General features: G+C 40.9%; 1 protein-coding gene across 1 annotated transcript; it reads left to right on the forward strand.

The window, feature by feature from the left end:
* The first annotated feature begins 76 nt into the window (after positions 1–76).
* Positions 77–11,623, forward strand: LOC132394002 (MAP7 domain-containing protein 1-like). Its single transcript, XM_059969594.1, has 2 exons — positions 77–482; positions 10,805–11,623. Exons 1-2 carry the CDS (start codon positions 77–79, stop codon positions 11,488–11,490), a joined length of 1,092 nt encoding a protein of 363 aa, XP_059825577.1. The 3' UTR covers positions 11,491–11,623.
* Positions 11,624–17,867: the final 6,244 nt, after the last annotated feature.

The following is a 17,867-nucleotide window of genomic DNA, read 5'->3' on the forward strand; positions in this document are numbered from 1 at the left end:
CATGTTGACAACATGCAAATGAATAGTCTGTTGGGAGGTGGCCACGTGGTGCAAGGAGTTTGCAGATTTCAGCAAAATGGCAGAACAACAGCAGAGGAGACAGAGGCTGCCCAAATTTAGCTCAGATGAGCTGGAGGTGCTGATCACAGAGGTGACTACCCATAGGGACCAACTTTTCAGTCGTGCCCACAGACTGTCACAGGGAGAGCGGGATAAGATATGGCAGGATATCACTGCCAAGGTCAATGCAGTCTCACAGGTCAAAAGGTCTGTGAAGGCCATCAAGACTCGTTGGGATGACCTGATGCGGCGTACCAAAGAGGTAGCCAATTTGGCGAGGGCAGCACACCAAATTCAAGTTGGACCCTGCAGACCAGAAGACCTGACCACAGAGGAATGGAGAGTCCATCAGGTCATGCATCCTCAATCTATAATTTGCATGGGTGGACCAGATCCTGCAGACTTTTCATACTGGAGGTCAAGTAAGTGTTTCCTTCAGTTAATGTGAAATATTGGTATTTGTGTAACCTGATAGTTCATATTTTACTGTTAATATTTCATTATTGGCTGCTCATCGCACATCAGTTATTCTGTGTGTTTTCTTTGACCTCAATTTTGACATTCTCACAGGGACTTTATTTCAAACTAATTTATTAAAGTACTTGGTTCACCCTTGACTTCCATGTAAAAGCAAAGTGATTTTCGTTGATAGGAATACAGTAATTCATAGGTTCATTGGCCCAAAAAGCCTACTTCCATGTTTAAGTTGCCTGTGTCAAGATTCAGATTTCAATTGACTGATACCAGTCTTATTGAAGTAATACTTTCAGAAACAAAACTAGGAAATATTATTTTCTTATATTGGCAATGGAGATATTCCTAGCTTAACTGTTGGTGGAAGCATAAGGTTCACGGCCTCGGTATACACATCACTGAAGATCTCACCTGGACTGTACACAACTCACATCAACTCAAACTCAATGCCAAAACGAGATATGCGGGAAATCTCCAGCAATATACACAAAATACTGGAGGAATTTAGCAAGCAAGGCAGTGTCTACAGAGGGGGTTAGACAGTCGACATTTTGGGCCATGATCCTTCACCAGGGCTAAAACGGAGGGAACAGGAGCCAGAGTAAGAAAGTACAGGGAGAGGAAGGAGTACAGGTTGGGCAGGTGATATGTGAGATCAGGGGTGAGGGAGGTGAGTGGGTGGTGGAATGGGGGGATGAAGTAAGAAGTTAAGAGGAGATAGGTGGAAGAGGTGCTGAAGATGGATCTTATAAGAGAGGATAGTTGAACGTGGAAGTCAGGGAAGGACAGAAACCTATCCTCCTTCCCTTTCTTCATAACAGTTGGCATATTAATATTCATGCCATTATCTTAGACTCTACCCAGACAGAATATGAAGTGTTGCCATGGACACAGGTGGCCATAGACGGACATGTCCCTATGTCTTCCGTTTGATGTTTGTAGGATTATATATTACAATATAAAAACTTGGGTAACAGTTACAGTTAAGGATAGTAGGCCATTGTCTTTGCTCTGCCATTAAAAAGACCATGGCCGATCTTCTTGAGGGATGAAGGGTGACTTGCTTTCACTCCAGTTTGATGGGTTCTGAGGTGCCTAATGAGACCGACGTGGGAGCTGCAGACTGGACAGGAGATGACCGATGGGTTGATAGATTGTGAGGTAATGCATTCTTTACACTGCTCACACAGGCCCTCATTATACTATCCCAAGTGCTCCTGGGCATGGGCCAGGTTTCCAGGAGTCAGAGGGGATGCTGCTCTTCTTCAAGGAGGCTTTGAGAATACCCCTTGAATCATCTTCCATCGGGCAATCCCCTCCCATGACAGAGCTGAGACAGAGTATCCATTTTGGGAATGATATTCGCTATGAAAATACTACAGCCTGCTTGCTGTAGCTTGGGATGTTAGCCTGGGACTGGATGCTGACATTGGTTCACTTGTTCTTCCAGTGCATTTGAGCATTTTGGAGAGACAACGTTATTGGTATTATTCCAGAGTTTTGATGCACCTGATGTCAATATTTTAGGCCTTTGTATCATAAGGGAGGACAGGGATCAGTGCTGCCTTGTTTGACCATAAGCTTTGTACCAGTCTTGACCAAGTATTTCTTTAACTCCATTGACAAAAGTTTGTGGTGGTTTGCATTGATGCCAGTGGTAAATTTCATCAGCAATGTCTGCCTTTGCCAAGAGCTGACATTAAGATATGAAAACTGGGCTGTGTTTTCCAGTGTGGTACAGGTTGGTTTTCCAAATGTAGAGTGCAAGATCATATGGTTTGGTGAATGAGTTGATAGTAATTCAGTGCCTAGTCCTTGGAGTGCATGCAAGTTCAAGCATTGTTTTAGAATTGTATAGTATGCAAACGTGCCCTTTGGTCCAGTTTGTCCATGCCAACCATTGTGCCTACCTAAGCTAGTCCTATTTCTTGTATTTTGCCCAAATATCTCTAAACATTTTCCATGCCTATACCTGTCCAAAGGTTGTAATTGTACCCGCCTCAGGCAGCTCTTTCCATATTGCCACTGCCCTCTCTGTGAGAAGTTTACCCCTCAAATCTCCTTCAAATAATTCCTCTGTCACGTTAAACATAAAACCTCTAGTTTTAGACTCTCCTACTTTGTGACAGACAGAGTAGGGGAGTCTAAAACTCCTCTTAACTTTATACAACTCTGTAAGATCATTTGATTTTGCATGGAGGAAAACAGTCTTTCCTTATAACTCAAGTCCACCAGTCCTGACAACATCTTTGTGAATCTTTTCTGCATCCTCTCAAGGTTAACCAATCCTTCTTCAGCATGGTAACCAGAAATATGCACAATATTCCAAGATTAGTCTGACCAACATTTTGTACAAATGCAATATGATGTCCCAACTCCTGTAGTCAATGCCACAGCCTTCATCGTCTGCATACTGCACCTCACTTACTGACATTTGGCAGATCTCATCACCTCTTTCCCACTCCTCATCCTCCTTCTCTGTTTTAAATATATTCAATTATTTTATCTCTTCAGCTCTCAGGGGTTGTGAATTCAATAAAAATTCATGGCCCTCTGAAAGAAGAAATGCAGAATCAGATTTATTATCATTGACATAAGTTGTGAAATCTGTTGTTTTGTAGCAATGGTACAGTGCAAGACATAAAAGTTATTTAAATTAACATAAATAAACAGTACAAAAGCAGGATAGTGAGGTGGGTTCATGGTTCATGGATCATTCGGAAATCTGACAGTGGAGGAGAAGAAGCTGTTCCTAGAACATTGAATGTGCATCACCCCCAATGGTACTAGCGAGGAGAGGGCATGTCCTAGATGGTGAGGTCCTTAATGTTGGATGCAGCCTCCTCATGACACTGTCTTTTGAAGAACTTATTGAAACGATCCCCTCTAATTTGACTTAATATCAGGAGGGGAAACACACTCAGCATCCACCCAGCTAACATAATCAAGAATCTTTCCCACTCCAGCCTTTCGCTCTTGTCCCCTGTCCCAGACTCGAGGCCGGCTTCTATCACACTGTTACCAGACTCTGGAACAAATCTCTTGTATGCTTAAAGAAATCTTGGACTCTTTCTGGCATCTTCCCCCTTCCTTTCCGGTCCCGAAGAAGGCTCTCGGTCTGAAGCGTCAACTGTTTATTCATTTCCATAGATGCTGCCTGACCTGCCGAGTCCCTCTAGCATTTTGTGTGTGCTGCTTGTAATTTTCTTACTTTTTATAATTTTATTATAATCCTGTTATAATTCTTATAAGATCATAAGAAAATCTTATAATTTTTAAAAGGATCACCTCTCATTCTTCTGTGTTCTCATAGTATTGCCTCAACTTGCTCACCGAATGCCAATCTACGTCCCAGGAATCCACTTGGTGAATCTTCTCTGCCTCCAATACAGGCATATTGTTCCTTAAATGTTGAAACAAAAATTGCATACAGAACTCTGGGTTTGGTCTTTGTAAAGTTGTGTCGATTTTTTTTTTCCTTACCTTTCTGTCCCATACTCTTGCAATGAAGGCCATATTCCTAAATACCCGATGGGCCTGCCTGTTAATCTATTGTGTTCCACATACTGTGACCACAGAATTTTAGAGTTTCCCTACACTTAAATCATAATTTGCTTTCTCTTTCTTTGAAAGTGGATATCCTCATATTTTCTCCTATCACTCCATCGGTAAACTTCTTCACCTTTCTACAGGTATGTCTCTTTTCAGGTATTTTTGAGTCTTTTTTCAGAGTTTGCAAGCCAATCTATTTTTGTATTGTTGGCAGATTTGGTGGCAGTATTTTCAGCAACAGCAAACATTGCTCCACATCAGCCCAATGCTTGTCACCTTCCAGTTAAACAATGGCTCGGTTTTAAAACTTCATCCTTGTTTTCAGATCCTTTCCTTCTCTCTAAGCTCTTCCAGTTGACAATCTTTGTGGAGAGCTGCACTTCGCCAAATACAGCCACTTGGTCACCCCCAATTTAGTTAGAAAACATAGAAAACCTACAGCACAATACAGGCCCTTCGGCCCACAAAATTGTGCTGAATATGTCCCTACCTCAGAAATTACTAGGCTTACCTATAGCCCTCTATTTTACTAAGCTCCATGTACCTAACTAAAAGCGTCTTAAAAGACACTATCGTATCCGCCTCCACCACCGTCGCCAGCAGCCCATTCCACACACTCACCACTCTCTGAGTAATAAACTTACCCCTGACATCTCCTCTGTACCTACTCCCCAGCACCTTAAACCTGTGTGTGACCTCTTGTGGCAGCCATTTCAGCCCTAGGAAAAAACCTCTGACTATCCACATGATCAATACCTCTCATCATCTTGTACATCTCTATCAAGTCACCTCTCATCTTCCGTCGCTCCAAGGAGAAAAGGCTGAGTTCATTCAACCTATTCTCATAAGGCATGCTCCCCAATCCACGTAACATCCTTGTAAATCTCCTCTGCACTCTTTCTATGACTTCCACATCCTTCCTGTAGTGAAGCGACCAGAACTGAGCACAGTACTCCAAGTGGGGTCTGACCAGGGTCCTATATAGCTGCAACATTACCTCTCGGCTCCTAAATTCAATTCCACCAATACACCAAGCCAATACACCATACGCCTTCTTAACCACAGAGTCAACCTGCGCAGCTGCTTTGAGCGTCCTATGGACTTGGACCCCAAGATCCCTCTGATCCTCCACTCTGCCAAGAGTCTTACCATTAATACTATACTGTATTCTGCCATCATATTTGATCTATCAAACTGAACTACTTCACACTTATCTGGGTTGAACTCCATCTGCCACTTCTCAGCTCAGTTTTGCATCCTCTCGATGTCCCACTGTAACCTCTGACAGCCCTCCACACTATCCACAACGCCTCCAACCTTTGTTTCATTAGCAAACTTACAAAACCATCCCTCCACTTCCTCATCCAGGTCATTTATAAAAATCACAAAGAGTAAGGGTCCCAGAACAGATCCCTGAGGCAGACCACTGGTCACCGACTTCCATGTAGAATATGACCTGTCTACAACCACTCTCTGCCTTCTGTGAGCATGCCAGTTCTGGATCCACAAAGCAATGTTCCCTTGGATCCCATTCGTCCTTATTTTCTCAGTAAGCCTTGCGTGGGGTACCTTATCAAATGCCTTGCTGAAATCCATATACACTACATTTACTGCTCTACTTTCATCAATGTGTTTAGTCACATCCTCAAAAAATTCAATCAAGCTCATAAGGCATGACCTGCCCTTGACAAAGCCATGCTGACTACTCCTAATCATATTATACCTCTCCAAATATTTATAAATCCTGCCTTTCAGGATCTTCTCCGTCAACTTACCAACCTCTGAGGTAAGACTCACTGGTCTATAATTTCCTGGGCTATCTCTAGTCCCTTCCTTGAATAAGGGAACAACATCCGCAACCCTCCAGTCCTCCGGAGCCTCTCCCATCCCCATTGATGATGCAAAGATCATCGCCAGAGGCTCAGCAATCTCCTCCCTCACCTCCCACAGTAGCCTGGGGTACATTTCGTCTGGTCCCGGGGACTTATCCAACTTGATGCTTTCCAAAATGCTCCAGCACATCCTCTTTATTAATATCTACATGCTCAAGCTTTTCAGTCTGCTGCAAGTCATCACTACAATCACTAAGATCCTTTTCCATAGTGAATACTGAAGTAAAGTATTCATTAAGTACCTCTGCCATTTCCTCCAGTTCCATACACACTTCCCCACTGTCTCATTTGACTGGTCCTATTCTTTCACGCCTTACCCTCTTGCTCTTCACATACTTGTAGAATGTTTTGGGGTTTTCCTCAGTTCTGCCTGCCAATGCCTTCTCATGGCCCCTTCTGGCTCCTAATTTCTTTCTTAAGCTCCTTAATGAGTTAAGTTAGGAATCAAAAGTTAGAGCATGGTGCACCTAGTGTCCTGAGCTACATGTATTTCAATGCAAGAAATATCATAGCAAAGGCAGATAATAGTCCTGAAGGTGAGGTAGCTGGTTTACAGAGGCAATGTGTACTGAGGAGAGGATATTGATAGGGCAAAATTGCAGTCAACAGGTTGAGTTGGAATGTGAAAGGCAGACAAAATTGCAAAGGGTGAATACAGAACTGAAGGTGCTGAATTGAATGCGAGCAGTAGACGGAATAAGGTAGGTAAACTTGTAGCACAATTGCAGATTGGCAGGTATGATGTTATAGGCATCACTGAATCATGGCTGAGAGATTATAGCTGGGAGCTTAATGTCCAAGGATACACATTGTATTTGAAGGACAGGCAGGGAGGCAGAGGGGGCAGCGTTGCTCTGTTGGTAAAAAAAAAATTGAAATCAAATTATTTGAAAGAGGTGACATAGGGTCAGAAGATGTTGAATCATTATGGATCAAGCTAGGGAACTACAAGGGTAAAAAGACCCTGATGGGAGTTGTATACAGACCCCCAAACAGTAGTAAGGATGTGGCCTACAAATTGCAATGGGAAGCAGAAAATGCATCTAAAAGGGCAATGTTACAATAGTCCTGTGGGACTTCAATATGCAGGTAGCTTGGGAAAATCCGGTTGGTGCTGGGTTACAGGAGGGGAAATTTCTAGAGTGCTTATGAGACGGCTTTTTGGAACAGCTCATGGTTGAGCCCATTAGAGGATCAGCTATTCTGGATTGGGTGCTGTGCAATGAACCAGAACTGATGAGAAAGTAAAAGAACCCTTAGGATAAAGTGATCATAATATGATTGAGTTTACCTTGAAGGTTGAGGAGAAGCTAAAGTCAGCTGTATATTACAGTGGAGTAAAGGGAATTACAGAGGCACGAGAGAAGAGGATTTCCTTCTTAAAATTTCACACAGAGAGTGGTGAACCTGCAGAATTCTCTGCCACAGGAAACAGTCGAGGCTGGTTCATTGGCTATATTTAAGAGGAAGTTAGATATGGCCCTTATGGCTAAAGGGATCGGGGGTATGGAGAGAAAGCAGGTACAGGGTTCTGAGTTGGATGATCAGCCACGATCATACTGAATGGCGGTGCAGGCTCGAAGGGCCGAATGGCCTACTCCTGCACCTATTTTCTATGTTTCTATGCTTCTAGGAGCTGACCGGAATTGATTGGAAAAGAACACTGGCAGGGATGACGGCAGAGCAGCAATGGCTGGAATTTCTGGAAGCAATTCAGAAGGCACAGGATATATCCCAAAGAGGAAGAAGTATTCAAGAGACGTCAAAGCCAACATAAAAGCCAAAGAGAGGGCATATAATAGAACAAAAATTAATGGAATATTAGAGGACTGGAAAGTTTTCAAATACCTACAGGAGGCAACTAAAAAAGTAATTAAGAAGGTAAAGATGGAATATGAAAGTAAACTAGCCAATAATATTAAAGAGGATAGCAAAAGTTTCTTCAGATGCATGAAGTGTAAAAGAGAGGTGAGAGTGGATATCATACTGCTGGAAAACGATGCTGGAGAGGTAATAATAAGGGACAATGAAATGGCAGATGAACTGAAAAAGTATTTTTCATTATTCTTCATGGTGAAAGACATTAGCAGTATGGTGAAAGTTTCAGGAGACAAGGGGCATAAAGTATGTGAAATTACCATAACTAGAGAGAAGGTTCTTGGGAAACTGAAAGGTCTAAAGCTAGATACAGAGGTGCTAGAAAGTTTGTGAGCCCTGTAGAATTTTCTCTATTTCTGCAGAAGTATGACCTAAAATGTGATCAGATCATCACATAAGTCCTAAAATTAGATGGAGAACCCACTTAAATAAATAACACAAAATACATTATACTTGTTCATTTATTTATTGAGAAAAACAATCCAATATTACATGTATTTGTTGGAAAAAGCTTGTGAACCTCTGGGGTAATGGCTTCTGCAGAAGCTATTTGGAGTCAGGTGTTCCAATCAATGAGATGAGATTGGACATGTAGGTTGTAGAGGTGCCCTGCCCTATAAAAAAGACAAAGTCACGTTACTGACAGAGCCTGCTCTTCTCAAGAACTGTTTATGTGCACTATGCCTTGATAAAAACAACTTCCTGCAGACCTAAGAAGAAGAATTGTAGAGATGCATGAAGCTGGAAGAGACTACAACAGCATTTCTAAACACCTGACTGTTCATCAGTCCACAGTAAGAGGAATTGTCTACCCTCCCTATGAGTGGGCATCCTGCAAAGATCACACCAAGAGCACAATGAGCAGTGCTGGAGGAGGTGAAAAAGAACCCCATGGTAACTGCAAAAGACCTGCAGAAATCTCTCTATAAGGTAAACACTGAAGAAGAATGGTGTTCATGGAAGGACGCCATGGAGGAAGCCACTGCTTTCCAAAACAAAAAACATTGCTGCACATCTCAAGTTTTCAAAAGACCACCTGAATGTTCTTCAACCCTCTGGGACAATGTTCTGTGGACAGCTGAGACAAAAGTTGAACTTATTGGCCGAAATGCACATTGCTATGTTTGGAAGAAAAAGGGCACCAAAACCTAATCCCAACTGTGAAGTATGGTGGAAGGAGCATCATGGTTTGGGGCTGCTTTGCTGCCTCAGGGCCTGGACAGCTTGTGATCATTGAGGGAACAATGAATTCAAAACCCTATCAAGCCAATTTGCAGGAAAATGTCAAGTTAGCAGTCCGTCACCTGAAGCTTAATAGAAGTTGGATGATGCAACAAGACGATGATCTGAAAGACAAGAGTAAATCAACAACAGATTGGTCTAAAAAGAAGAAAATTTGTGTTTTGGAATGGCTGAGTCAAAGTGCTGACCTTAATACTATAGAAATGTGGAAGGAACTGAAGCAAGCAGTTCATGCAAGGAAGCCCACCAACATCCCAAAGATGAAGGAGATTTGTAAGAAGGAATGGTGCAAAATCCCTCCAAGTCAATGTACAGGACAGATGGACAGTTACCAGAAAACATTTGCTTTAAGTTATTGCTGTAAAAGGTGGGGAGGGGGGGGGGGGGGTCACACCAGATACTGAAAGCAAAGGTTCACATACTTTTTCCAACAAATACATGTATTATTGAATCATTTTTCTCAATAAATAAATGAACAAGAATAATGCTTTTTATGTTATTTATGTAATTTGGTTCTTTTTATCTAGCTTTAGGAAAATGTGAAGATCTGATTACATTTTAGGTCATATTTGTGCAGAAATAGAGGAAATTCTGCAGGGTTCACAAACTTTCTAGCACCACTTTAAGTCACCTGGACCAGATGGTCTACACTCCAGAGTTCTGAAAGAGTTGGCTGAAGAGATCATGAAGGCATTAGTAATGATCTTTACAGAATCACTTAATTCTAGAATGGTTCTGGAGGTCTGGAAAATTGCAAATGCCTCTCCGCTCTTCAAGAAGGGAGAGAGGCAGTAGAAAGGAAATTATAGGACAGTTAGTCTGACCTCAGTGGCTGGGAAGATATAGGAGTCGGTTAATGATGATGAAGTCGTAGGATACTTGGAGACACATGGTACAATAGCCTGTAGGCAGCATGGTTTCCTCAAGGGAAAATCTTGCCTGACAAATCTGATTGGAATTCTGTGAGAAATTGTCAAGCAGAAAAGACAAAGGAGAATCGATTGATTCGTATACTTGGAGTTTGGGATGTTGTGTATGCCTTTGGGATGTGGGAAGAAACTGGTGCACCCAGAGCAATCCTGCGCGGTCACAGGGAGAAATCTTGCAGGCAGAGGGAGTAATCAAACCCTATCGGTGATCTCTGGCATGGTCAAGCATTAAGCTAACCTCTATACCAGTGCTGCCATTTCATAGGAAGATATTTTCTTAGGTCTTAAAAGGATTATCTGAGTTCATAACCTTTGGAGCTAAAAACCGATTGTGTTCTAAATGACTGTAAAAGTTAATAAGTGTCTATTGCAATTATAAATTGATTTGTTTTTCAAATTAAAAGGATAATGTTGCTCTGAAATAATCTTTCTTGACAATTTGCAGTGTTTATAATTAGAGGAAACTGCAGTACTTTAACATGTTTTTAATTGCACCTAGGCCCTGAAAGGTGAGGATTTTTAACTTAAGTGTTAATGAAATGCTTAAGAAAAAATAAACACTGAAAAGTCTGCAGATGGTTTACATAATGATTCTAGTGATTGTTTCACAGCATGCATTCCATGGAATTGGCCTGCTCAAAGACTCACTTAAAAGCATTATTTTTCAAAGTTTGTTACTATTTTCAGTGATAAGCTTGATTTTTAAAAATTAACGTTAAACAATATAGATCTTAATGGTTGATTGGATTTCAAGTGATTTAAATGATTTTTTCACAGTAAAGGAGGAAAGAGGACGCATTGCGGCGGAGGCTGGACCATCAGGACTGCATGCCATTTCCCAGGAGGATGGAGCAAGAAGTTGGACACCACCCTCAGAATCTCCCTCATCCCCTCACGTGCCATCCTCGTTGCCAGAGCCATTCCCCTCTCACAGGGATTCCTGCCCACCACCCAACGACAGCTCAATGAATGAGTTCGATAGGCAACTGCTTGCTTCTCAGAATCAGCAGACTGCGCTCTTGAGAGATTTTTGGGAAGGATTCCAACCACTGATGCAGGACCTCATAAAAGCAACCCGGGAGCTAGCGCATGGAACTCACTTGGTTGCTCAGCAGACCCATCAGCTGGCCCAGCAGACGAAGGGAATGGCGGACAGCACCAGAGAGTTGGTGTTGCAGAATCAACGGCTGGTCCTTCACACCCAGGAAATGGCTCAAAACATTTCAGAGATACGTCTGTCCATGCAGCAGCACCTTTCCCAAACTTCACTGGAGCCACTAAGGCTCACAAAGTCTGTGGTTGAACAACCAGAGCACACAGCAAGTTTGCTGAGTCCCTCTCCTATACGCCACCCACAAGCAAAGAGTCCAGGGTCCACCAAGGTACAGCAGCATGAAATACCTGGACTGACACAGATAAAGAACAACTCCAGGACCTTAGGAAAGAAAAGACGATTAGTTTAGGGATCTTGCTCCTAAAGTAGACTGTGACATCATGAATGAAGATATTTAATTCTTGATTGTATATTTTAACTTTTATTTTTAAATCCAAAATGTTAATTTTTTTCTATTATTTTTGGAATATTAAAAAGATACAAAACTATAAGCCCTTTAGTTAATTTTATTTTAACTGACTAAATTTCAAAAAAAATTAATTTGGTGAAAACTAGCTAGTTTGGATTTGTCTTCATTTTTGCAAAAACGATATATCTTGCCAATTTTCCACTTTGAAGCAAAATAAAACTGTATATGCTGGAAATCTGAAACCAAACCCAGAAAGTGCCAGAGATGCTCAGCAAGAGAGAGAGAGAGCGCGAGTGTGTGTGTGTGTGTGTGTGTGTGTGTGTGTGTGTGTGTGTGTGTGTGTGTGTGTGTGTGTGTGTGTGTGTTCGTGCGCACACACATACTGTGGTGGAGGGGGGGGGGGAGGTGAGAGAGAGGCTCCACATTTCAGTCACTGACCTGTCAACAGTGGTCTGACCTGAAGAGTTAATTTATTTCTTCCCAGCAGATTAAATTGAAGTGGGAAGTAATTTGGAATATATCTGCATAATATCCTTAAGCCAAGTTGATGTCACTGTCTCACTGCCTCCAAGGAACAGAGGATGGCACTCTACCATCAGTGTAACCGGCAGTGGTTCTTTACCTTTGTATGAGCAGCCAATGTTTCATGTACATGTAAAAGTCCCTGTGGCAGTATTAGAATAAGATAAATGAATTCTTACAGCCACTACTTATTCCTCAATATAGACAGATAATATGGTTATTTATATTATTTCCATATATGGGAGCCTACTTTATGCACATTGTCTCTTCCATTTCATAACATTATGTGAAAATAACAAGAACTAAGCTTGCTCCTTGTCTATTGTATTCCACGTACTCTTGGAAGAAACTGGAGATTCCACTCTCTAACAGCTCTATTATTCCTTCTTTTCCTTGGAATGAAACCAGTGAATTTTCTACCAGTAATATTAGGAACTTGCTATGTATGTCAGATCCTCCAAAGTAAGAGAGTGAAGAATTTTACATAAGGTATTGGAAATGCTAATCAAAGTTTAGATAACCTTTGACGTGCAGGTTGTTGCTACCCTTCATGCTTGGGAAAGCTTAGCTGCAGAAGTGCAGGCAATTTGTTGTGGAGTGCTCAGTGTACTGCATTTACATGAAGATATTTGTAAGATTACTTCTTCAGTGTGAATAAGGTGGTCATCGAGCAGATTATTTTGCTCTGATTATTTCTGAGCTTCTTGTTTCATTACAGCCCTTAACCTCTTTTGCAAGTGGAGTGTGTTCCATCACACAACAGATTTGCCCTTTGGCGAATCCCTGTGGATCACTGAACAAAACTATTCGCACAATACTTGCTAGAAGAGGAAAGATAACTTCCGACTAGCTCTGACTTCAGAATCAGGTTCAATATCACAGGCATATAACTTACAAATTGGTTTTGTATGAATAGTAATATTATTATTCTTGTATATCCACTCAATTTAAGCTCCACTTTTTTATATTTGTTGTCAGATTACAACAGTGTTCATATTGCTAAACTAGAATAAAACAGAAAATACTTTTGTTGAGAGGGAAACAAAGTTGGCGTTTTCTCCTGACTTGCTGAATGCCTCCATAATTTTCTGTATTTAATTCAGATTTCCAGCATATGTGGTTTATCATTCAAAGATTTAAAGTGCATTTATTATCTACAAATATATAAATTATACAACGTTGAGATTTGTTTGCTTACAGGCAGTAGCAAAGCAAGGAATCGGAAATAACCCAATTAAAAAAAAATTAAGACCAACCCCACTACCCACAGAGAAAGAGAAAAAAAAACAACTCATGAAAACAATAGAAGCGAGTAACAATACTCAAGTTGAGTCCTTGGGTCCAAATCCCCAGAGAAGTCTTTTCATTCTTTGACTCCTGTCCATTATTAGATGCTTTGTACAGGTGATTGAGCCACCTCTGCTGCCAGGAGTTTTTACAACTAACACACCTCCTAGGCAACTTGAAAGGACATTCAGTAAATTGACTGGGAAAAAGCTGGAATTTTATGACAATCCAGCAGCTTTCATTGTCAATTTTCCTCGAACTGAGGCACAAATTACTTGGTCTATAAAATCTAATTTCATAACTTGACACAGTGAAATTCAAAATTAAAACTTCTAGGTTTGTTGTATGGTGTTATTACTTAATCCATTTACAAACCATTCAAAATGGGGATGCATTGCTGCCTTGAATTTCACGGTAGAAGAGATAAAGTGGGAAAGGCCAATCACTTGTGCATTAATATGACTGTACACTAGATGGAACACTTGGATGCATTTTCATGAATAAAATAAAATAGCATCATTGTTATCAATCAGCCCAAAATTTTCACCACTGTGATGGTGATACAAGATGTAGAATTACATTGATTTCAAACAAATTTACATTTAAACAAAGTTGTAGACACAGACCATATGAATATGAAAAAACAGCAATGAAGGAATACCATACAACATAAGCAAACAATTGAGATTGTTGGAACCACAGGAAACAGGGCAAATACATTGTAGGTGATCACTGCCTAACCAGTTTACTGTCATTCGCCATCAACATGATAGAAGGTGCTGCTGAAATTGCTACCAGGTTGTATTTACTTATCAATGACCTGCTAAGTGGGACCCACTCAGAATATTGCAAGGGCCACTCGCCTCCACATCTCATCACAGCCATAATCTGAAAGTGGACGCAAGAGCTAAATTTCAGCTGTGGGGTGAGAGCAGCTGGCCTTCAAATTAAGGCAGCAGTTGACTGAATGTGGCATCAAGGAGTTCTGGTAAAACTGAAGTTAATGAGTATCAAAGAGGAACCATTCCAATGTCTGGAGTCACACCTCACACAAAAGAAAGTGGCTGTGATCACTGGAGGTCAGTCATCCCTTGGATTTTATTGCAGTAATTACTCAAGGCTATCGCATAGGCATAGCTCTCATCATAAGGTTGAAAATGGGAGTGCTGAGTTCCATTTGTGACTCCTCAGAATATGCCTTCAGTCCATCCTTGCATGCAGTACAACCTAGACAACCCATAGACATGGGCTGAAGACGCAAGTAACATTCATTACCAGGCAACAACTATTCCCAACACAGGGAGTGTTTATCTACCATTGAAATTCAATAGCCAAATCCAGCCCCTACCTAGTGGTAGGATGGGAGAGAGAGTAACCAACGATTCAACTGAGCATCTACATAAATACCAGAGGCTGAGTATCTTTCAGAGAGGAGTTCAATTCCTGATTCCCAAAGCCTTTCCACTATCTACAAGGCTATATACTTGTCTGGAAAACTCCAGCTCTGATATCACTATTGGCATCATACAGTAGGAGGTGGTCTATTTGATGGCTATCGTAACATCTTAAACATCCGTTCTGTGCACCATTGGAGCACAGTGCCTGTGATATATACTACATACCACCGGGGAAATACTCTGTAGTTACTAACCAGGACTGTTACAACAGCACTTCCAAAATTCATGCCACTTACCACTAGAAAGGACAAGGCCAGCAGGCACAGTGTGTAGATTTCCCTCCAGAATGGTCTTAACCATTCTGATTTGTAACCACACTGTTACTGCTTTGCTCTCGGAGTCTAAATCCTGAAGCACTCTATCCAACAGCATCATTGATGCACCATCACTAGAAAGCATTTTGGGAGATGGCTTACCACAAATTTCTCCAAATAAGAAGAAGCATAAGTGAGGTCCTTGGCAGTGACATCAAAACCTCCCAAAAAAATGTTTAAAAACCTGCAACACACACAAAATGCTGGTGGCACACCGCAGGCCAGGCAGCTTCTATAGGGAGAAGCGCTATCGACGTTTCGGGCCGAGACCCTTCATCAGGACTAACCAAAAGGAAAGATAGTAAGAGATTTGAAAGTAAAAGATTTTAAAACCTGCAATGGTTGCTGTAATTGGCTCACATGAACCAGATTTAGCTTGCATTATCCCTCAGATAACAGTGAATTCTCAGTGTATTAAGGTTCGTCCTTTGCCCAACAAGCATCTTACAATAGTGGCATTTGCACGATTTCAATGTCATTAAAATTGCTTGGCATATTAAAATATCCACAGCAAGAGAGATGAAGTAACTCAAATAGTCACCGCAAATTATATCCCAGCCCTAAAATATGTGCATTTGTGAAATAAATAAAATACAGTGCAGTAAGTTAAATATTTATCCTAAAGTGGGTTATTTTTAACTCATTCTGTGGGTTGTGGTTACAGTGTGGTTCCTGACCTTAGGTGTATAGTTAATTGTCAATTAGCTCTTTTGTCACACTGCAAACAACATTGAGGTAAGGAGACTATTTTAAATTAGAAATAGGGTTTCAAAGGGATGCTTTTGAACATACACTGTCTCAAAATAAATTCTATTTTAATTGATAAAGATTAAACCATGAATTTGCAGAGCATTTTTTTGTATATATGCAGGTTAAGAATACATTGGTGTGCTCTCATGGGTGAAACAACACTTATGAAGCAGGCCTGTTGTGGTTACCGGCAGGCAACAACCCAGGATGTCAATATTCAACCTGCTAGTATCTGTGCTGGAACACAGCACGAATCGGAAACCAGGCCAAAGTTATAACCGGGCTTGCGGATTCAGGTGAGAGGTCTCTAAATCTATCCTAATAGCAGGAATGATCAAAATGGTTGATGAAAAGTTGATCAAAAGTTTCGTTTTGTATAACGACTTTAAAGAAGGAAGGGAGTGATGGAGAGGAAACGTTGTTTCAGGAAGGACATTTCAGACCCTGCAGTTCTACGGCTGAAGGTAACCTAGCCAATGCTGGAATGATTAAAATGAAGGGATGAACAAATTGAGGATTTATGGAACCAAAGAAGATTAGTAGAGTTAAGACAATGGGAAATTTGAAATGAAGATTAACATAAAGGATTGCTACTAAATTCATGCATTTAACTTCACCTCTTCCAGGTTTTTACAGACTATTGGATATTACACTCTGTGGTCACTTTATTAGGTACACCTGATGATTAATGCAGATATCTAATCAGCCAATTATGTGGCAGCAACTTAATGTATAAAAGCATTCAGTCATGGTCAAGAGGTTCATTTTGTTGTTCATACCAAATGTCAGAATGGGGAAGAAATGTGATTGAAGTTATTTTGACTGTAGACCATTGGTGCCAGATGAGGTGGTTCAAATATCTCAAAAACCGCTGATTGCCTTGGAGTTTTCAGCAAGCCAGTCTCTAGAGTTTACAGTAAAAAAAACATCCAGTGAGTAGCAGTTATGTGGGCGAAAACAACTTGTTAATGAGAGAAGTCAGAGGAGATTGGCCGGACCGGATCAATCTAACAGGAAGGCGACAGTAACACAAATAACCACACGTTACAGTAGCGGTGTGCAGAAAGCATCTCTGAATACACAGCATGTTGAACCAAAAAGTGGGTGGGAGACAGCAGCAGCCAACCACAAAAATACACTCGGTAGACACTCCTATTAGGTACCTCCTGTACCTAATAAAGTGGCCAGTGTGTGTATATTTATTATTAGTAAGCCACACATGGATAATTACATATGGAATTAAAATTAAATTAATGGAAAATAAATGGAGATGGCAATAAAAATGGAAATTGACTTCTTAACATGACAAGGCAATGATAAAAATGATGAAATTAAAAGGCTTTTAAAGAGCTGCGTCAATCAAAAAGGAAATGGAGCAAATGCAGGCTAGCTCAGGTGGGTAAGGGCTGATGGATGAGCCAGGCTGAAAGAGCTTTGCTGTGCTGTATAATCCTATATCTGAACACTTTTTGCAAAGTTATGCAACTAAAAGTATTGTTGTAGAAATTATAATGCTTGTGGTGCTGTAGTAAATAATTTTCTAGTCATTTTCAGTGAGTATTTAGGGAATATGTGGGTTAACACCCAAGCAGCAACTTTTCTGAAGAATATAATTGCCTATTGTGTGTTTCATGATTCAGCTAAACACCTCATGCAGCATTATTTTAAAAAGGCCTCAAAATGTGCTGTCGTGATTCATTCAAAAGCACTTACATGTCATTCTCTTTGATCGTGCTCCACACTCCTCTACACAGGGCTATTTATATGACTAATACACATGAACATATATATGACACCATTCAATTGTGGGAATAATCTGGACGTTTTTATTCATGTTCGCAATCCCACTAAGTACAATCAAAATCTGCAAATCATTCAAAGTGTTCTGGAGATAGCCACGTTTTGGGTACCAATTGTAATCACTTTGAGTTAACTCTTGGATTTATTGTGTATGGCCGCAGGAAAATTAATCTCAAGGTTGGATATG

Source organism: Hypanus sabinus, chromosome 5 (assembly GCF_030144855.1).
Source record: "Hypanus sabinus isolate sHypSab1 chromosome 5, sHypSab1.hap1, whole genome shotgun sequence".
Lineage (NCBI taxonomy): Eukaryota > Metazoa > Chordata > Chondrichthyes > Myliobatiformes > Dasyatidae > Hypanus > Hypanus sabinus.